This window comes from Glycine max, chromosome 6, assembly GCF_000004515.6.
Source record: "Glycine max cultivar Williams 82 chromosome 6, Glycine_max_v4.0, whole genome shotgun sequence".
NCBI lineage: Eukaryota > Viridiplantae > Streptophyta > Magnoliopsida > Fabales > Fabaceae > Glycine > Glycine max.
In genome coordinates this window covers 13,499,389-13,522,982 of record NC_038242.2, presented here as the reverse complement: position 1 = coordinate 13,522,982, position 23,594 = coordinate 13,499,389, and the positions used below count along the sequence as shown (strand labels likewise).

The window sequence follows — 23,594 nt, the reverse complement described above, 5'->3', positions numbered from 1 at the left end:
TTTTAATAATACTCATCTTTTAGCAAAAACAAAAGAAGATAATACTCAGTCATTGTACAAAAGAGTTTATGATGCATTATAAAGGAAACTTATTTCACTTTACTCATAAACTATTTAATCTCTTTGACAAGAATTTATTTATTTGTTAATTAATTTTGGGCCCATTTGATATATTTTAATTAACTTCAGTTTAGAAAAATAAATAGAAAAACCTTAGTTTTTTAAAAATAATATTAAAAAATAATTTACATTTAAGAATAATATATGAAAATAAGTTGTTAAAAATAATTTCATTCAAATAATAAAGAGAAAAACATTTTTATGGGATACAAATAGATAGTAAGATTTTTTTTTTTATTTTACCTATGGAAAAATTAATTCTAGATTACTTTTGCAAAGACATTATGCGCGTTAGGAATCATGTAGAGATATTGTGAAGTGAGTGACATTACGTCTGTCAAGAATCCTGTAGAAATATTGTGCGTATCACTGTGCATGCAAGGAATCTTATAGAGACATTGTGCATCGACAATGTGTCTATTAGAAATCCTGTAAAGACATTATGTGTGTTACTGTGCACGTCAGGAATCCTACATATACATTGTGCGCGACAAGAATCCTGCAGCAACACTGTGCAAACACTATTCATGGTATTGTGCGTCATAGATTCCGGTGCATACATGGTACAAACATTGTTCATGAATCATGGTACTGCAGGTGCAGTTGTCAATGCAATCTCGATCGCTAAAAGTGTCAGTGTAATGACGACCGTTGGATCTATCAATACAACATTCTCATGCTACTAACACTATAAATTAGACTCATAACATATTCTTCATAACACATCAAACCCTTCATCAGATCACTTTCAATTCACTCTCAAATATATAACATTCACATACATCACACCTTAGTATGACCATGTCAAGCATAAATCAAATAGTCTTTGTCATAGTCCACTATAATGCCTATGTAGCCAATTGTAACGTTAAAATCTACTTGTTTCAATGAAGAGAGACATGACCTCAATGTCTTGAAAAGAAAAATCCAACAAAAGATGGGCCTAAACTCAGGTCAAAGCATAATCGCAGTCATTTATTGATATTCTTTAATTGTCGGGTCAAGCATATTCAATTACCAGGCTGTTACAATCAATGACGATGAAGATATTGATGACATATTCGATGTCTATCATCGACATGAATGCATAAGTTGCTTTGAAACAAAGAAATGCAAGCCAAAGATACCATATGTTCCAAAAGGACTGTTCATACTGCCATTGTCGTTTAAGGTCAAGCACCAAGGACAGAAAGAACAATAGCTAGAAAGCATAAAAAGAAATATAAATTACTGCCAACAAATTCTGTTCATGGGTTTTATAAGCGTTTTGGCCCTAGAATTCTAATCAAACCAAAGGATAAGTCGTTAGCAAAAGCAACTAAACTATGAAGTAAAATTAATATTACTTCACCTCCAATCAGCAAACGTATTGCAAGTCAATGCTATAGCTCCTTTTCTATCTGATGCAAAAGTTCTCCCAAAATAGTTATCAGTTGTCATTCTAAGTTTGAAATACACCAATGATATACTATGAAGTATATTAGTGAAACAACACAATTTTTTCTTTCTTCAATAAAAATAAACAAAAAACGTCAAACAATGAAGTTCCTTTTATTGTATGAGCTCATCTACCGAGTAAGCATAAGACATGGACAAACAGTTTTAAGTTAAGTGTCGAGACCATAAATAGATGGAATTTGGAAAACCAATTGCTGGCCACCACCAATATATTTTTGCTTATCTTAAAAATAAAAAAAGAAGGATTATCACAAAGGTTTTGACGTGTACATGAATAGTCTTATGAACACGAAACCTTAATACAAACAAAAAATTATAGGATAACAAACTATCAGGCACTATGTTCGAGTAAGACGTCTTTTAGAAAACACAAGTTTGTTGGTTATATGCAAAACACATTAGACATTGTGTTTTCAAAAATGTTGGACACTTCCATTATCACGTGTGTGTTGGGAACCATATTTTCAAAAGGCTTTGGACGCTATTACTTAATAGCGGTTTGAACACTACTTATAAAAGACATGTTTTTGGCTCGTCTAAGATAAAACAATATACCTTTTCGTCTTTTTGACGATTAAGATGTCTGTATAGTTGCATAATTTTGTTAGATATCCAAATATAATAACTTTTATTGTCATCAAAATTATGAGATTTTTACGGGAATGATATCTTACACATTTTTAGTTCCAACATAGACATGAGAGACTAAGAGTATGAAGTTAGAAGAGACTTTGAGAGATTAGGATTTCACCTTGAGTCCTCTTATCTTCCTTTTTTAGGTCTTTTTTTTCTTTCAAATTTTAAAAATCAAATTTAAAATTTCATTTTGATTTTGGAACACTTTAGTGATTCTTTTTTTGAACGTTAAAATGATAACACAATCAATGTTAAATTTGATTAGAAAAGTCACTAAACTACATTCAATTTACAATTTTGTACCATTAAAAATTATGTCTCACTTACTATTAAGTTGGTCGGATTAGTTTCTAACAAAATATCTAAAACCTAACCCATTTCTAATAATCCATTCAAAAGTGTCTCGTATTCGGTTAGACCTAATTGAGAAGATTGATCGAATTCACCCAAACTTTTTTTCTCTATTCAGATTTTTTAGTTTGATTCGGTTCATTCGATTTGCGGATCATTTCCCTTGCCCTTATTTATTTATAAAAAAAATATTAAAAATATAAATACACAGCTGTCCCTCCATTTGCCTAACACAAAACACACAGAGGTCTCATTCCTAAAGCCTCAACGACAACGCGAGAAGGAGCTAAGAGAGAGAACACACCCAACACAACACAATACAATCGATAGTTTCCGATTCTTAAAAAACCCGAAAGTACGAGGTGATGTTCGAATGGAGCCAAACGAGGAGAACGGAGGCAGCACGAGCAGGGAGGAACAGGAAGAGGCATTGGTGGCTTTGATTGAACACCGAACCCACGAAGTCAAAAACCTTCGTCACCGCATCGCTTATTATAAAACCCAGGTTTCGATTTCCCTTTCCCTGTCGTTTCGCCTTTTCTCTTTCGTCGTTTCGTGACTCCGTGCTAATACTCCTACTCTGTCTTCCAATGTTATTCTTCGATATTTTAGGTTTATCATGTGTGATGTAACTAGAAGTGTTCTAACCAGAAAATAGCGTGTTGGTTCTATTCTCTGGTTCAAGCTTAACTAGTTTTGTTCATTCCACCAAAGAATGTGGTTGTTTATGTCTAATGTACTGGATATTAAATTTTTTATTTTTTATAAATTGATGGAATCAAATTGAGTTTTAGCTTTTTTAAATGGGAGATAAGCGGAAAAATATTGTTTCTATGTCATCTTTAAACTTAGCTACTTTTCTCTGTTAAATGAAGTTCATTTCAGTTTAAAACGGTTCACAACGTGATTTCCACCGTTTTCGATAACGAAATTAGCTATTTTTCTAATTAAATGAAGTCCATTTCAGTTTAAAAACGTTTTAAGAAACGGTTCACAACGTGATTTCCACAACAAAACAATATTATTTAGCTCAGAGAAATTCATCCATTCTAGAAATTGCCGAAGCTTAACCCCTTTCATTTTCAACACTTCACACCGACCCTTTTTCTTGAAACTGAGTTCAGAGAAAAGAACACCAACCCATTCTTGGAATCAGAGTTCAAAGTGACCCTTCACACATAACAAAAATTAGGCCAGAAAGTAAAGATTTGAATTTGTACACCATACCATCAGTGGCACCAACAAGATTGTAACAGTTGGGTTGGGGGCTGTTATGATCTCGTTCCTGCCACTGATGGTGTGGTGTATGAATTCAAATCTTTACTTTTTGACCTTGTTTTTGCCATGTGTGAAGGGTCTCTCTGAACTTTGTTTCCATGAATGGGTTGGTGTTTTTTTCTGCCTGTGCCTGGCCTTGTTTTTGCCATATGTGAAAGGTCTCTTTGAACTCTGTTTCAAGAAAAAATGGTTGGTGTGGAGAGTTGGAAATACAAGGGGTTAAGCTATGGCAATTTCAAGAAAAACGGTTCACAATGAGATGTGAACCTTTTAAATTTGTTTCTAGTAACTACTTTGGTGTGCAGTCATTATAATTTTGTCGTGACTTGATTCTAAATTTTCTTTCACATTAATTTCCAATGTTCCTCAATGTGATTGCATTGCATATTTGTTTTCCATTTTGTTATGGAGATCGTATTTTGGTTGGTTCCCCTTTTCACTGTAGTCTTGACACGGGATCCCTAGTTTTTTATTTTAATCGGCAAATGTTAATTTGTTAGTTGGGGGGATTTGAACCTGCAACCTCTCCCCCCTCCCTTTACCCTTCTCCAACCGCTGGGCTAACCTTATATCTCCATTTGATCACTAGTTATGAAGCTTGATGAATTTCATTATTCATAAAATGACACCTAGCTTTAATGTGGTGCCTTATTCTCTTATTCCTAGTTGTTGGTGTTCCTATGATAAAAAAAATTGTTTTTGTTTTCCTTGTATTTTGTCAAACATATAACCTGTACCTAGCTATTTTTTTAAATCTTCGCATGGATAATTATAAGCTGATTTTAAGTTTGGGAATCATGTGCAGCTTGATGAAGCGGAGAAAAGGTTGCAAGATTCTGAATCCAAATTGGCTCGCCTTCGAGGTCAGACAGTGTCATCTAGAAGTACCTTAGATGATGGAATCAAAACTTTAAAGACAGAGCGCAGATCAAATAGTCCCATTGATAGAAATGAAGGTTCTACCAAAAACCGACATCAATCTAAACCAGAACTTCTTATTCCTTCAGCGAATCCAAAAATATCACAACCTGTACTGTTGCCAAAGTCTTTTTCAAAAGCTTCAATAACTTCCAGTTCTGAAGCCACTCCTGGAGTCCATAGTTCTCCTATCACAGGTGGTAGCTCTAGGGGAAAATCTGACAAGTCTCATAGTAATAGGCTTTCTTCTGAGCAGCAAAAAACTGAAGTCAAGGAGAAAGGGACAAAAAGGAAATTTGGTAAGAATTCATCTCTAGGATAGCCTCCATTATTGATTTTATGTAGATTTGGCTAATCCATTTATCATATCTTAGGTCATGTGCTTCTGTCTGTGTTTATTGTCAGTTTTTGGCTTATTGCTGTCCTTTTCATTTCAAGACTGCTTTTGCTTGCAATTAAGTTTCATAAGATTTTTCTGAGCTTTCCAGAACAAAAAGAACACAAGGAATTGATTCCTTTAATACGCAAGAGTTCTTCGCCAAGCTTGGTAACCTGTCAAACAAGCAACCACATCTCAAGTCAACACAAGAGGAAATTGCGGAGTATTGCTTTATGTCCTGTGAATGATCAGCTTTTTGTGACCAGGTAATAGAATCATTTCATTTCTATTTGGTTTTTGCTTTTAGCAATATGATTCACCTATCACTTTTCTTTTCCTAGCTTTTGGCCTCTGCAGGTATGGGGTCAAATGTTATCAACTAGTGCCCTAAATTGTTAAACTGCAATATGACGGATCACTAACTAGGCTATGTTAGGGAATGGTCAACTTAAAAGTGTATAAATCTACTCTTTTTTTTTAATCCATAGGAATCGAACTCAAGTACTAAGGGGTTTACAACAACTCACGCATACTGTTCAATCAACTGACCTAGATCCCCTAGGTCGTATAAATCTACTCTACAAGTGAGGACTAGAGATTTTCATGGTCATCTAAAAGTTCTGAGATTTAAGTTCGTGCCCCTTTGGTCTTTAAACTTTAAACATATATTAAAAAAAGATAGGTGATATGTAAATATAAAGAAGTAAAGGATGTTATTTAGTTATTTATTAGTCAGCTGATCTTAGTTTAGAATTTATGGCTGTTGGGTAGCTGTCTGTAAATAAGGTTGGGCTGTTGTATTTTGACAGACTAAACGATAATCACAGAGTGCAGTGCACAGTTCTTTGATCTCTCTGTTTCTCTTTCCTTCTATCCTCTCTATTCTGTTTCTTCTCTCTTCCCCTCTTTCTTTCTTTGTCTTTCTATTTCTTTCTCTTTCCCTACTAAATTCCATAACAATAGGACATCTGCCTGAATACCACAGCGAGGCCTCTGGTGTCTTACCATCTTTCTTGAATATATTTTTCTTTCTGGTTCTTTTATTGTAGCCTTTTTTTCTTAAAATCCATTAATCAAACTTAAGTGATGTAAAGAAGTAGTAGCTAGGAATGCATGTGCCAGGTTTGAGCCTGTAAATGTACTTTGCTGTCAAAATTTATACAAAAAGGGTGGACTCTTGTACAACCCTAACTTTATAGTATGGTTGTTTGCAGATTGGATCGGTTGAGTAGAAAATCATCCAATTCAATCACTTTGACTCTGTTAATTGAACATTAAATTGGCTTGATTTTAAAATCAAATCTAATCCAATTTACTTTGGTTTGGATATGATTCATTTTTTCGTTTTTTCAAACGAGTGGACATTAAAATAAATGATAAAATACCCAAATTAATCCAACAACATACATCACATCCCGTACAACTCACAACATAGTTCATAATACAAATTCAATTTGCAAGTTGAACTGTTGAAGATAAATACAATTTCTTAAGTAATAAATACACAATTAGTAACAAATTCCTAGTTCACACAATTTTTTGAATACATGACCATGTAATCAAGTATTGAATAATTTTGATACACAACATTGTTTGATTTGGTTTGGTTGGGATCTGTTTTCGACATGGCAATTGAAATCTGATCCAATCCAATGGAAAAAAATGGTTTTCAGTTTTTTATTTTCTGGTTTGTTTATTGTGATTTGTATTGGATTGGTTAATGAACACCCTACAAGACAGGTTAGTTTATTAATGATTATAGGGCTTGTTTGGGTAAACTTCTTCAAAAGCACTTCTAGGAGAAGAAAATAAGGAAAAATGAAAAAAGCTTCTCTATAAGCTAATTTGTAGAAGTTTTCTCATATTAGCTTCTACAAAAGCTGATTTTTAACTTGTGCATAAGTTAATTTCAGCTTATGGAGAAGTTTTTTCATTTTTTTCTTCTTATTTTTTCTCAAAGTATTTCTATAGAAGTTTATCTAAACATTATTTTGTAGAGGCAAGGTTTTAAATAGCTCGCTATAATGGCGTAACAGCCCCTAGCTGTTTCAGGGGCTGCTGTAGTAAAGCAGTTTAGTGTAGTGGCTGTAGCAGACAGACCAAATAGCAACCGTAGCAGATGGGATAGCAGAGCTATGTGTTGATTCCAAAAATGCCCTCTAAACAGAGAGGTTAGGGCTTTCTTTGAGGGCCATTTTTGGGATTTCAATTTCAATTTCAAAAAATGAAATCTACAACTCCAACAGTAGTGGAAATGATAAAGACTTGGATTTTGAAGATGATGATGGATTATTCTTATCTAGGAAACTTGTATGGCTTCTGGTGGTATTTACTTGTATGTTTTGTTTAAGACACCTATGACTTATTATTGGTAATTATTGTCGGCATCGTGGCAATTACGAATGAATGTCATGAATCGAGTAATTTTTATCATTTTTGAGAATTTATATTTATATAGTATACATTATATAAAAAAATTGGGATAGTGACTATCCCACTGTAGCATTTTTGGAACCAGCTGCTACGCATCGCCAAATAGGATTTAAAACACTGGTAAAAGGTTGTTCTTGTCTTTTCCTGACATGATCTTTAGTGGTTCAAGACAAGAACTCTTATTTAATTGCTAGATATCTGAATGTAAATATAACAACCGTGTAACTTAAGTCAGTTTTTGTCTTCAGTTTGAATTTCTCTCTTTTGTAAGGCATGTAGCTGGTGATACAACATTGATATAGTATTCTTTTTGAGCCTGACACATGCTATCTTTTGGGAATTCATGCAGTGCTCTGGATGGAGTGGTCAACTTTTGGCAAGTTCAGGCTAAGGGGTATGCTCAAATTTGTCTTTCTGGTGGCACTTTGGAGAGTTTTTATTCTTATATTTTTTCATTTTCTGATGATGTTGATTGTAAATAGACTTAATCGAAATATATAATTTAAAAGGTGGAGTTTGGTTAATACTTATCTGGTTTTTGAACAACCATGAATATATCTATGCTCCCTATGGTAGCTCGTTCCATTTACTCATAGTCTATTATCTGCATCAAGCTTCCACTCAAGCTTTGGAGTAGAAAACTTTATGACTTTGAACTTCAAAATATTTCTCAAGTTCATTCTCCTCTGTTATCTCTTGTTTTTCTTTTTTCCCATTTAACTGTAAACTTGACTATTTGGTGATTCTTTCCATTAACATTGGGACTCTTTGCCTCAGTTTTTGTAATGTATTGGAGTGGAAAACATTATACCTAAACTTCGAAATGTTTTAAAGATGACCTAACCATGTTATCTAATTTACATTTTCTTTTCCCCCATCTCTAAATTTTGTAGAGCAGGAGCTTCTCGTCTTAGCACTACTGATTGTGCATCCCAAAAGCAGAGGAGATGGCCAGAAGATTTAGCTTGGCATCCAGAGGGAAACAGCCTATTTTCAGTATACAGTGCTGATGGTGGAGACTCTCAAGTATCGATTACAAATCTGAATAAAGGACCAGGGGTAAGGTTTTTGACACGAATATCCTGGCATAAAAAAAACTGTTTGGGTTTCTTTTTTTTTTTATTGCTATTGATGTATGCAAATTACTTGTATCCTGGCATAAAAAAAAACTGTTTGGGTTTCTTTTATTTTTTATTGCTATTGATGTATGCAAATTACTTGTATGTTATTGGCAGGGAGAACGTGTAAAATTCTTAGAGGACAAGCCTCATGTTAAGGGAATTATCAATGGCATTGTTTTTATGCCCTGGGAAAATACATGTTTTGTAACTGGTGGAAGTGACCATGCTGTTATTCTTTGGAGTGAGCAGGATGATGAGAAGTGGAAGCCAAAGGCATTGCACAGGAATCTTCACTCATCTGCTGTAATGGGAGTTGCTGGTATGCAGCATAAACAGATGGTGTTGTCGGTTGGTGCAGACAGGAGAATATTTGGGTATGATGTACGTGCTGGAAGAGCAGATTTCAAGCATCAGGTTGACAGTAAATGCATGAGTGTCCTGCCCAATCCGTCCGACTTCAATTTATTCATGGTTCAAACTGGGTAAATTAAGTCCTCTTTGTTAAATATGTTTATTTAGTTTCCACAAGCTTGGCTGCATTGTGCAGAGTTTATAACATCCTGATTTTTCAAGTTCTTGTCTGTCGTCTTGTCTTGAGCCTTGCATGTTGGTTTCAGGGAAAATTAATTATGTTCATTTGAAAGCAGTAGTATAAGATATGGTCTGAAAGTTTGAACCCTAGATGAAATTGCTTGCATTATTTCTTTGTTTGATAAAGTTTAATAAAACTATTCTCATAGCTTATTTGTCAGTCAGTGCACTTTATGGAAATGAGAGCAAAAAGGATTGTGTTTGATTTCCCCAACCTGAAATTCCCACACCACTGAATGTGGTTCACAACCACCATTCCGTGATATTTTGCCTTTTTATCTCTCTTAATTGGAGGCAATGAAATCTTTATGAAAGACAGAAATATTGTTACATAATGTGGGGAAGGTTTTTGTGGTTTGTGATGCTCATCCTTGGCCTATGGACTTGGTTCTATTCATGAAATATGCTTGAAATATTAGGATGAAGTAAACTTCAATGCACCAGTCAGACATTTAGGCCTGTCTTCTGCTTTGTGAACAAGGATAGAAAATTAAGATAATTACCAATAATTCGGCAGGTGCATCTCTCAGACTTTTTAATCTGGAAAATGATAAATCCACTCAAGGTTGAATGTGAGGATGAGTGCACATTTTAACTGTTCTAGTTAAGAGCTGGAAATTCCCTTCTGCCATTCATATTCTTGGTTGAAATGTTGTGAAGTCATAAGCTATTAACTTGACAAATAGTTTTGATTGATATCTTGTACATTAAATTCAGTACAAGAATCTGCCTTCAAGATGGGAACATAATAATACTATGTTTCCGTTTGAGGCAAAAAAATTTCTTCTATTACTGTTCCTTGGCTGCATGTTCGTCTATAGTATATTAACTACTTTTCATTCTATCAGGACCCACGAGAGGCAGCTTCGGTTGTTTGATATCAGATTGAGGAATACAGAACTTCATGCTTTTGGATGGAAGCAAGAAAGCAGTGATTCTCAATCAGCTCTGATAAATCAGGCTTGGTCTCCTGATGGACTTTATATAACATCTGGGTCTGCTGATCCTGTGATTCACATATTTGATATAAGGTATACTGCTCACAAGCCTTCCCAATCTATAAGAGTGCATCAGAAACGAGTCTTCAGAGCCATGTGGCTTCAGTCTATTCCTCTTGTTATTTCCATATCATCTGATCTCAACATTGGACTGCATAAGGTTTACTCTTGAACCTCTTGCCAATGACTCAGACCATCACTGCTCTCCACACATTTGTTGGTGCTGAGTATGTAGTTCATTTCACTAGGGATTTTTTAGGAAATGATATTAAATTTTTTGATGTGTGGAGTTTTGTGGCAACTTGAAACGAGTAAAGGGAGGAATTTATCTGAAAAACAATTTTGGTTGGTAAAGGCCTGCTCAGATGCTGCAAGGTGTATTTGATTGTTGTTTTTTAGGTTAAGTATATACTTTCCCTTTGTTATTTATAGCAAAGGAAAGTATGAGCTGTTTTGTGGTTTGATTTATTTTTTAAAAGGATAAAAATATTAAGAAACATTTTTTGTGTTTTTGGCTATGTTAAAACTAAGCTGAAAGTTGAAAAGTTAGTTTATCATATTGTTAGTGTCTGGTAAAATTAATAATTGAAGTAGTTGAAAAGTGTAAAATGAAATATAAATAATAAAATCATGATTTATTTAAAAAAGATAATCAGAAAATTTGATAAATATATTAAAAATAAAAATATAAAAAAACTAGAAATTAGTATTTTAAAAAAACGTTAGAAGTTATTAAAAAAATTTATTTATCAAATAATCAAATAAAAAAACATTAAAGATTAGTTGAAAAGTCTTGTCAAATATAATCTTTATGTTCATTTTTCTTAGAATCAAATAAGAATTTTAATGGAACCAGTAATTAGTATTTAAATTTTACTCTTTTTAAACACTGCATTTTAATTGTTTTAATTGATCTTTAAATATTATCTTTTTTACAAATGCATTTTTTCAACTTTGATTTTGTTTAATTGATTTTTTTTCCATCCTTTTTACAAATAGTTTCTGCCGAGAAGTTGGAATTCAATTATTAATGGAGAATAAATTTTAACGGACTATTTACCATATGTTTCAGTCATTTATTAATTTTTTTCAAATAACAATCATTAGATCATGATTAAAAATAATTGATGATTGTGATTATAAACATTTAAATCAAATTGTCAATGACCTATTATCATTGTCATCAATTAAAAAAATAATTTTAATCATGATTAAAAAAATCATATCCTAAAATATTTTAATTATCGTTAACCTATTATCATTGTCATCAATTGTCACTATTTCTGTCGTCATGATCGTCATCATCACCACCATTGCAATGGCGATAACGGTCATGGCGATCGAGCTGGTGGTGATTGACAACAGTGATGTTGTAGTTGACAACAATGGTGATGGCAACAATGATCATGATGGTGCCTGTAGTGGTAGTCATGATGATGGTGGTGGTGGTGGCGGCGACAACGATGAAGGTCATCACAATAAAAGTGGTGAGGATTGATAACAATGGTGATGGATGCGACGATAATTATAGTGGTGGTTGCCTAGTCATGGTGGTAATAATGACAATCATATGGTTGGTGATGAGTTAATTAAGATATTTTAGGGAGTGATAATTAATATTTTTAATTATTTATCTTCTATTATTTTTAATTTTGATCTAATGATTATTATTAATTATTCTCATGTTCTGACATGAGTTTTACTATATATATATATATATATATATATATATATATATATATATATATATATATTTTATTTTTTTTGAAAAATTGAAGGATTAAATATATTTCTAGCAAATTTCTCAAAATGGTATTTGTTTGTAAATTGGTGAACTTTTAGCATAATATATAAACAATAATAATAAAATTTTATCTCATTAGGTGAGTTCGGTTATATAGATCATACAAAGTAATTGGTAAATTTAGAAATATTATTAAGTATGCTAAAACTTATAAATGATAGCAAATTTGAATATTTAATTACTCCGTGTCTTTGAATTTTTAATAAATTTTTAATTAGGTTTTCAAACCTTTTTTTGTTTTAATTAAGTGTCAGAAATTGCATTTATTTGTTTTAATTAGTGACCAATTAAATAAACAAATACAAATACATTAGTTTAACCAAAAAAAAATTCATTGATATTTAAGATTTTTTTACATAGGTTGACAAAAATAATTAATTTAAGACAATATTTATAAGGGCCAATTTCATTGAAATGTCTTTTTTTTTAATTTCAATAAATGCATAACTAAGCAACATTGGAATATAAGTTTTAATATTTTAATGATAATATATGATTTCTTTTTATAGTGTAGAGTGATCACATTGATGTTTAAATCGATGACCCATATATATTCCTTCAAATCTCTTATTACTAATTTGACCTTAACAATCTTTTAGTTTAAAATATATTTTTTGTTCCTATAAATATTAAAATATTCAAAATCTGTCATTTTAAAATTGAGTATATTTTTCATTCACGTAAAATATAAATGTGTGATATTTTGACTCGAAATGAGATCCGTTAATGAGAACCTAACATTGATACGTATTATGATTGAATCTCTTGAATCTAGTTCTAAGTCAACGTATCACATATTTATATTTTACAATGGCAAAAAACATACTCAAAATTTTGCATTGATGAATTTTAAATATTTTGATATTTATAAGAAAAAAACATGTTTTAGTATTTTTTTAATATAAAACAACAATCAATGGTGGGGATAGTATAATCTTTTCTACCGCTCCTTGATTGAAGCTGAAGCAAGTATGAGACCCAGGTTTTGTTTTAACCCATAGAAGAAGAAGAAGAAGAATATGTAAATGTAAATGCGTTCTTCATCATACCCTTATTTATTTGAAACATTTACAGTTTGATTTTGAAATTCACACATAAGGGTTTCTTATCTCTATGCATCTTCTTACGCTACTATGACACACACACGCAAAAAAGCAAATTTGACGAACCTGCACAAATAAATTCATTAGTGGATCCAAATAATGAATTTTATTCTATTGTTGGCTTGTAATCACTGCATATCATTTCATAATCTGTTGATAAGTTATGCAGTGACTGAACGGTGGGTGTGGACATTCAGGAGGAGAAGCTTCATGGCTTTATATTCATGTGTAATAGAATTACGAAACCGAGTTTTCGGGCTTCCTGCTGGGAGAAAGGATGTTGTAGAGAAGATCAATCCCGGGACATACCTTTTTCTGTTTGACACATTTCAAGCTTCTCTATGGCAACCTCGACCGGAATGCTAAACATATATAGAACCATTTGCTTTTTGGTCAGAAATTCCCTGCTCAGGTACCGTCGATGATGCACACGAAAAGAAACCTGACCACTCTGTAAAAATCGCATCTTCTGCATGATTGGTAGTTTTGTGGGAATATTGGTCATGCTCAGCAATTGCAAGAGTCTCAACATGCACATCCCCAACTTGAATTTCATTCTTCATTGAGGAATATATTGTCTGCCAGGATATACCTTTCTTTCTGTTGTGATAGTATCAATTCTGTTATTGCTAGCTAGCATTATCGTTAGGACCTGCAGAGGAAAGAATCAACAGCTTTAGCATTTGGTGCCTATATAAGACCAAATCATGTAATAGAAATGCAAGCAGTAATAAAAATTCCCTTTCCTTATCTCTTTTCTGGAGGCTCCTAGGATCATAACAAAGGTCCTCAATATCCATATCAGTGTATCCCAAACCCATCACATCAGTTTCATACCCAAGTGGCAAATGCAGGCAGCAGCCATCCTCAGTGGTCGTGGGGTCCTCTCTATACACACTTGAATACCCTAAACTTGCAATCTGACGCTTATTCCACCATGGCGAATATAGGAAGTGGTTATGCTCAATTATTGCCAGATCCCCAACACACACATCAGAATGCCCAAAATACTCAACCTGATTTCAAATCTTCCTTGGTGAATATGGGCCATGCCAATGTTGCGATGCAATCGAATGCTGGGTCATCATTATATCATCCATATGTTCCTCAAGAAGTTGTATCTTCCGGGTATTCATCGCAAGGGTATGTTTCAACTTCATTCTAATTTAATTCAGCATCCTTTGTTTGGCATAGGGATTTTTATTAATTGTCGTAACTTCAACATGGAGATGATTCATCTACTGAAGCTATGATGTTCAAGATTCCAGAGGAGAAAGATTTGTCCGATTATAAATTTAATATTTATAATTGTTTGCTGAACAAGCATACTTGGCCATAGCTTAAGGCATTTTGCCTATATGAAATGAATTTTGTTAATATCAAGTGGTCAACAAACTGGAATGGGAAGTGAATATTATCAGTCATCTCTGCAGACCGTGGGGAACACCCAAGAGAATTTTGTCAGCCACCTGAATTCAGAAAATTCAATCGGTGCTTAGTCACATTTCCACTAAAAATATTACATTTTGCTGCCTTTTGTGTATATAAAGGCACCATATATACAGTTTAATTAGCAATGTTCAACTATCTTTTTGGTAAGAGTGTTCATCAACCGATTTGATCTCATGAGAACTGAAAAAATTGATCCAGACAATCAAAAATAAAAAACTAAATAGACCAAATTTTTTAATTATATTAGATTGAATTTTTGATTTGATTTTTAAGACTAATCTGATCGTGATCCAATCCACATATGTGTTGATAAATTTATATCACTCATGTTTAAATTATTATTTTATATATTTGTAAAATTATCACATAACTTATACCTATTTAATTATCAAAATTATATTTAATTAAAGATAAAATTTTTCTATTTGCTTTAAGATGCATAATTTAATTGTCAACTTGTGTAAATTTATTTTTAGTAATGTATAAATTTAAATTATATATTATTATTAGTTATATAATGACATAAATTAAATATTTAACATTTTAAATTATTTTATATTATATATTTATTATTATTTAATATTTTCTATAAAAAAATAAAGATTAAAACTGAGAATCAATTCAATTCAAACCCAATTGAATCAGAATAAATTTTCAAAAACTATTTGATTATATATTATTATTCAATTTTAGACAAACAAGGTAAGTAATAATATATATAATTCAACAAATAAATACTCAGATAATTATAATTCAATTGCTGATCTGAACTTGTATTTATAATGAATTAAATAAAATATTTGATATTCTAAATTATTTTTTATTATTTATTTAATATTTTCTAAAAAATGAAGATCAAAACTAAAAATCAATCCAATTCATATCCCTTTAAATTGGATTAGATTAGATTAAAATTTTTAAAAATATGATTATATTATTATTCACTTTTTGACAATAAGTATAAGTAATAGATAACTATAGCTCAACAAATAAACACTCAAAGATAACTATAATTTAATTGATTTTTTAACCTATATTTTTTTAATTAGGTTGACCTCAACTTTGATGAAGATAATGAGAATGACCTAACTAAAAAATAAATATAAGTCAACTAAGTGATTGAACAAAAATGATTAATATACTGAAGTTAAGGTTAAATTATTTAAATAATAATGAAGTTCGATTTTTAATAAAACAATTAAAAAGTCAAAAACATAATTACAAAAATCAAAAGTTAAAGATATAATTAATAATTATCAAATAGTTTAAAGACCTAAATATGAAAGATGTAGTTGAACACTTTTTTAAAAAAAAAAAAAAACCAAAATGAAAACATGAAAAGACTATATATTATTTTATAAATATTCTTTCATTACATACCAATTCATCAGCATCACTTTCTTCCTAACTAATTACAAAATGACAATATCTTATTGACTTGCAAACCAAATTATCTTTAACGCTGCAATTATTTACTAGAATGAGATGAGATAAAAAAGATGACTCATTTTATTTATGCTTAATTTGTAACAACATTTTAAAAACTAAAAACAAAAACTCAAAACTAGTTTTGATTTTTAAATTTTTCAAACAAAAAAAAAAAACATCGAGAAACTACCGTATCGGAACCTTAGCTTTTGGTCAGAAATTCCCGGCTCAAGTGAGCCTTTACATCGTCGATGATGCAGACTCTAAGCTAAATAGACTTGTCAAGCCCCCCTTCCACGCGCGCACACACATACACTAAAATCTGACCACTTTGTAAAATGGCATCTTCTGTCATGAATCATGATTGGTAGGCATCAACCCAGCTGTTTGCAGCATCAATGATGTTTCCTGTAAATGGTAATGAGAAACAAAATAGTTGTTTTTCAATGCATATGTCATTTTATGAGTTATTTTCTACCAAAATTATCCACTCTTGGAAAGTTTTACCGTTGCCAGACTGATAAAATTTCCTTTTTTCTTTTCCTAACTTACTAATTTGGCTATTTCTTAAATTGGCCAGTTGAATTGTTGATGCTTCAAAACTTGCAGCCTTTTGGGTGTTAATTTCTTAATTTGCTCGTGGAGGTGGATACATATGGAGGATTATAATTGAGTCTGAATGGTCTTTCTGGTGTGTTTGGAAATCATATTTATCACCATTGACTTTGTTGTAGTTTTAGGAGTAGACTAGTGAACCTTAATGAATTAAAGCCTTCAAGGCAACTTTGGGCCGAAAATTACACTAGTCATGAAAACAATCTTGTCAATGGCAAAAAATCATTATACTCTAGCCTCCTATGTTAGCGGATAAACCAGAAAATGAACGTTGCATTACAGTATCATTTGAGACTCGAAAGGCCATTAGCCTCTATGTAACAACAAAACAATCATCAAATTCAAATATCTGTTAAAAAAACCAAACAAATTTAAAATAGAGATGTAAAAATGGATCAGTTTTTTTAAATAACCAAACATCTTTAAAAAAAGATTCGGTTAACTGAACCGTTTTCATAAAGTGGATTAGTTTAGTTTTTTCTCCAAAATTGTTTGATTTTTTTGAGGACGATCGGTTCAATTTTGGACAATGGTAATAGAAATGCCTTCGATCATGTTGGCTCTCGTAGTTATCCATAATGAGAATGTCCCCACCAAAGTTGTTTGTTTTTGTTGAAGCTGGAAAAGATTTTATTGATGATATACTATTCAGCTTGCTTTCTCACACTTTCTTTAGGCACCCAATTTCATGATTATTAGCTAATAACTTCAATATTCTATCATGTGCACTTGGTTAATTGTCTCCGCAGGCTTCGTGAAAATGTGAAAAATCTTCATGCAAAATATTTGGGGAATGAATCGTGTAGGCTAATGTTACTGCAACCAATAAACTCCTCTGAAGACTATTGTAGAGGTCTGAAACTTAACGCATATGTTACAGATCCCAGGCACTACCAAATATGTGAAAACTCACCTAAGTGTTGAGTACATTCAAGGATTAAAAGTGTCGATGTAATGGACTCTTGGATCAATCGATTCTGTTGGGAAATGAGGATGTCCACACTGGTTAATTATGTTCAAGATGATTTAATGTTTGTAATCTTGTTGTCATACCATAATCTACATAAATGAGTTTTGTACACTGGAGACCCTTGAAATAAAAAAATGTTGGCTCAACAAAGCGAGTCACTATGAATGTTACCGAGTCTGAGGTTTTTAATATGCTTTTGTTGATTATTAGTTTTTGTTAATTACTTTTCACTTATTATAAGCACTTTTCTTAATTGTTTTTTCATATTGATATTAGATTTGCTGAAGTAGGCTTTGTCAGATTTTTATTGCAAAAAAGAACTGTTTGGCTTCACAACTTTTTCTCCTTGTGATGAACTGAAGAATGAGAACATTTACACAAAGCTTAGGGTGACAGTCAGATGGTGTCCTACCATGTGCTCTAGTAGATAAAATTTTCATGGATTTTATTTTCAGCTTCCTTACATTTTCCCTAGGAAGCGTGGTGCATATTTAAGAGTGAAGTAATCTCCACGAAACATCATTGTTTTATACCATAACATTGCATATTTGGAAGACTACAAATACTTCATCACAAATGCAGTCAATGGTAGACTTATTAAGCCTTTCAATTCAAGATAACCAATCAGATATTAGATATATGTGAAACTACACCTGAGTCTTTTTATTCTAGTGAGTGTTTTTATGAAAAAAAGTTGTGGAAAAAATTATTTAAAATCAGTCTTTGTGATTCACCAAGTTATCAGTCAGGTCAGAAGTTGTGAAGGTAGAAGTTTTAAACTGGTTGATCCCAAGTGTAGGAAAAAAGGTGTTCAAAAATATATTTTGCGGAATAAAATGATTTATTTTGTATTTGAATTATATTAATTATAAACAAATAACATATTAAAAAGTGTACGTGTTGATGAGCTCTTGAAGTATAATTTTTTTTTAATAGTGTGAAGACTCTACGTGTTGTATCCACACCGAAACTGACATTTATTCGTCAATAACTTTAACAAGTGAAAAAAATAAGAATATAGAAGTAATTTTTGGGATCATTTCAACTTTCAGTCCAAGACACTATTTATAGCACGCTAACTAAGGATATCAAATTTATGATCAAATCAAAATTATTATTGATAGTATCATTTTTTAAGTTATATTATTTCTTGTTAGCTTTTATTGCTAACCATTTAGCAATTAAAATTAAAATAATAATTGATCAAGTCAAAAACTTGTATGTAACCGCCTTTTCAACCCAAATTCCAAATACAAAATCATACATGTTTGTTTCTCTTCTTTCACCAAATCTTTTATATTATTTATATTTTCAGTGCTAGTAAAAATATAATAATATTCCACTTTTTTGAAATCAATTAATCATTTGATCATATTAAATTCTCTAATTTAATTAATCATCAAATATTAAAATAATTTCTTTAACAGAGATTAGAACACTCGTTTGTGTGTGACCCTGTAGGTTCAATACTAAGCCGATAATATATTAATCAAATTAATATACTAATCAAGGTAGGCGTCTAGCAACACTCCTTAACGTCCGGATAACATGAAGTAACATTTTACTTTCAAGAACCATTAGAAGAGTAGTATAATAATTTATTCTATCTTTACAGTTTTGGGTTAACTCTAGAGTATGAGTATGGTATTAGTCTGAGTTAACTCATAATGACTTAAGAAACTCATTTCTTCTTTCATTTAATTTTCCTGGTCAGGATATAATTTTATTCATAAAGCCCAATCTCATTACCAAGAGTTGATGGATTCCTTCTTGATTAATCATTAATTTTAGAGATATGTAATCATATCCAATATCCATTCAACAAGTGCTCTAAAGCATTAGGTGTCCGAAATCAAAATAGAACAAATAACCTATTAATTACTATAACAATCTTAGGTCAAAGAAAGTTATTATTCCTCTTCTTGAGAATTTTCTATTGACAGTTTATGATAAATTTTAATTATTATAAAATTTCAATTGAGTCAATTCAATGATCACATCAACATGTGACTCATCTATATATACAAATTAATAAATGAGATCTATTAATATTTATCCAATAAATATTATCACATATATATTAATCTATCCGGATTATTGATATCCTATTTACAATAATCATATGATCAAGAATGGTTTAGATTAAAATTAGAACAAACTTATTTCTTATTATCATAATCTCTATTATAATAACAAGTCTTTAATTTTAATCAAGGACATTATCAAATAGTAAAATATGACAATGAAAATAAAATAATACTTTATTATTAAAATTAGAATTGATTACATGATGAATTGAATCACGAACATACAAATTTATTTCCAACACTAATTACAATGATAAGAATGGTTATGTCAAAGGACAAACAGTTTTTATGGTCGAGGATAGTCTTGCTGTAACACTGGTGTCTTATCTCAGCTTTGACATTACTGGATGATTTAAATATGACTATATATTGGTAGAATCATAGAGAAAGAAATTGACGTTGGTGTAAAGGAGGTAAGAAATGATAACGCTACGATTTTCCAACTTAAAGAGATTAATTGTCCTGTCATTTTTAGATTAAAGACTTTGGGAGCTTTAAATACTTTCTTGGTATTAAAGTAGCTCAATCAAAAAAAGATATTGTGGTAATGTGATCTCACAGAAAAAGTATGCTCCTTATAAAAGTTAATGACACACCAAGGTGAACCAAGACTGCATAATTTTTTGTGTGTGCACCCCCAAAGGTTCTTCGAGGAAAAATGCACAGAGAATTATAGGATGTTGAAAATTAAAAAGTAATGTTGGATATTGCGCTCCATCTCCATGATTCCGAAGTTGAAATACGCTTGTGTCATCATTTGATGTGGGGTGTGTAACCCGGCGTGTAATATGCTAGCAACTAATTAACGGCACAATTTCTTTTTATTTTTGCAGAAACATTACTTTAGTGGTAGTTTAAATATTTTGTTAGTAGTACATAATAAACATTCATGCACCAATGTACATAAAAAAAATGTTATTTAATTTAACAACTCCTTTTAGTCTTGAATATAAGAAAAAATTATATGTATTTATTTTAAATATAAATAAATTTCAATTAATTTCACTCTATTTAATAAAATTATTTTTAAAATATTTTTTCTTTGATATTCTATTTCAGTGATATTTAATTTTATTCTCTACATCAAATGTCAAAGAATAATAATTTAAACACCCAAAAAAACTAATACCATTTTGGAATTTTTTTAATTAATAAAATTATATGATGTTAATTAATTTTCTTAATTATTGTAAATTAATGTTTTTTTCTTCTGATATTCGATATTGGAGGGAGTATGTAATCTTTTAATTTTTTTTATTCGCCAAGGCTAGTAAAAATATATGCATATGTATTATGTTATTTTTTTCCTTAAAAAATAAAACAATATTTTCAAGAAGAGCAAAATATACTGAGTTGTAGTTTTTTTTTTCAAAATTCATTCGATATCTCTGTTTTGTTAACGTGAAAATTAACCCCCTTAATTAGAGGGGTATAAAATGAAATATATTTCTTATACAATAAAATTATAAAAATATATTTTAAACAATGAGTTTAATGGGTGTTTATTTTAAACTATGAAATATATTTCTTATACAATATATAATCAGACTACTGGATATCCCATATTCTCCTTCACCTACTAGTTTCGTCACTGGAAAGTAATTTGGAGGACCAATTATAATGGTCAGGAAAGAAATTAAACAAAGGGGGAATGAGGTATCCTGAAAGCAATGGCGAAGAAAAACAAAACACAAAACTAAAATTTTGAAGAAAATGTAAACAATAGACAATCGAGGCATGCATGTATTCATCATCATCCTATACATTGATCATTTGAGAATGTTTACGTTAAAAATAAATAAAAAATCAGTAAATTATTTTCCATCAGAATAATTTTTGTTATTATGTAACAAACTGACCCCTAAATTGACGCCCATAATCATAATTATAATATATTAATATTGTGATTTTTTAAATGTCTACAACTGTAAGGCGCCGTGCAAACACAGTTACTTAGGGCACGTTTGCTCTCAACAAATTTTCCATAATATTATTATACCGATACCTACTTTAAACAACAAATTAATTACACATCAAAAAAATTTAACTCAATTGGTTAAGTATCTGAATATTATAAATATTCTGATATCATGTTTAATTTTTACCCGATAAAAAAAATTACACTAATCAAAAGAGTAGAGTAAAATACTTGATGAACATGGAAAACAAATAGGTATAAAGTAATGGACGTCATGCTGTACTTTTAGGTAGTTAAAATAAGCACGTCAAGCATTTGAGCGTAAAGCATGCTCCAACGTTGCAGCCATGCATGTCTGATGTCCCTTTTAAAGTTGATCATACAACTCGTGTCTGGTTGGCCACTTTTCGGGGTAGTACAGATGAAAAGAATGCGTCAATTCCTAAGATGATGAAATCCAACATACATGAATCTTATGAGGATAAATTCCATGGAAGAAAAAAAATTTAGTGTTGAATTGCGTGCTTGCTTGTATGGATATATATACTCTTCATTTATTTTTTCTCTATTTCTTCTATTACTAAGTTAAAAAAAAAAAAATACTAGTACTATTTTTCATAAAATTGTATCATCTCCAGTTTGTTTATTTTCTCAAAAACTTGTAAAATAAAAGAAATGGAGGAAAAAAATAATTAGAAGAAATGTGTTGAAAAATACTAGTATGTTATTATCACTCATAAAATTTAATTTTATGAAGATTTTTAGGTTGTTGATCGTTTAAAAAAAGGAAGACAAAATCTAATAATATTGTAACTATTAGTCTATTTCCAGCTTTGATAAGTTCATTTACATATATATATATATTTTAAAATTTTTACCACTAAGATATGATATTAAAGTGGTCGAGGGCGTTGTGATTTTGCCATCATATATATAACTTGGGTTTGATTTTCTGTCACTTTGTGCTGGGTGGGAGTTGAGACTAAGAATTATTAAACTCATATTATAGTTACTTTAGTTAGTTTTTTACTAGGCTCACGGAATCTGCTACCACTAGTTTTGGGGTCTAATCGTTATATTCAATAATGTCCATTCCAACTTAGTGGGACAGTGACACCACATCCATACTTTCCTATTTCGTGGCTACAGAATTTTTTTTATGTTGTATTTTTATTAGATACAATTTTTTTTCACCGTATCATTAATGCAAAATATTTACTGCACGACTCTACAAATAACGACTAGTTTTTTTTAAAAAAAAAATTAAAGATTATCATTAGTGAAGTCATCTTCTAATCATATTTTTTTTATTTTCAAAATTTAAATTTAAAGTCTTATTTATAGAATTCGAACATATATAGTTCCATTTGGATCAATAATCAATAGTTTAGTTGTAAGTTTATCCTAATTATGCCGTGAGTGTGAGTGATATAATTAATTCAAAATATTGCTCTTGATATGGTTGGCAGGTGGGCTACATCGATCAAGAATAGTTCACATTTGTAAAATGTTACTTGTTTATTTCTTCATTTATATTTGTTTATGGTTAAAAATTGTGTGAATACTTTGTTTAGTAACAACAATAATTTATATTTCATGGTCTTCAAAATTAAAACTAGAGGGCCGTAAGTATCAATCTTCAATCCACGACTTATGATTCGTTCGATAGAATGAAATAAAGTAAAAATAAAAATATGAGTCTTACATATTTTACTGTTTATTTTATTCTTTTTCTACTTTCTTTCTATGCTAGCGAAGGAAACCCTTAAAGTGGTGGGTTTTGATGTCCTAAAGATGCTTTGTTCGAAAATTTTCTGATTAAGACCTGCCACTTGCCACACGATGTCAGAAGTCCAAGAAAGTTTCAACTTAAGAAATTGTATCGTAACTATGCTAACTAGCGAATAGCGATTTACTATTATAATAATATCATG

At 30.9% G+C, this 23,594-nt stretch overlaps 1 protein-coding gene across 1 annotated transcript; it reads left to right on the top strand.

The window, feature by feature from the left end:
* The first annotated feature begins 2,639 nt into the window (after positions 1-2,639).
* LOC100799587 (U5 small nuclear ribonucleoprotein 40 kDa protein) lies at positions 2,640-10,782 on the top strand. The gene is made up of 7 exons (XM_003526873.5): positions 2,640-3,070; positions 4,649-5,060; positions 5,250-5,406; positions 7,923-7,967; positions 8,467-8,632; positions 8,809-9,176; positions 10,134-10,782. The coding sequence occupies exons 1-7, from the start codon at positions 2,939-2,941 to the stop codon at positions 10,453-10,455; spliced, it is 1,602 nt and encodes a 533-aa protein (XP_003526921.1). The 5' UTR covers positions 2,640-2,938; the 3' UTR covers positions 10,456-10,782.
* Positions 10,783-23,594: the final 12,812 nt, after the last annotated feature.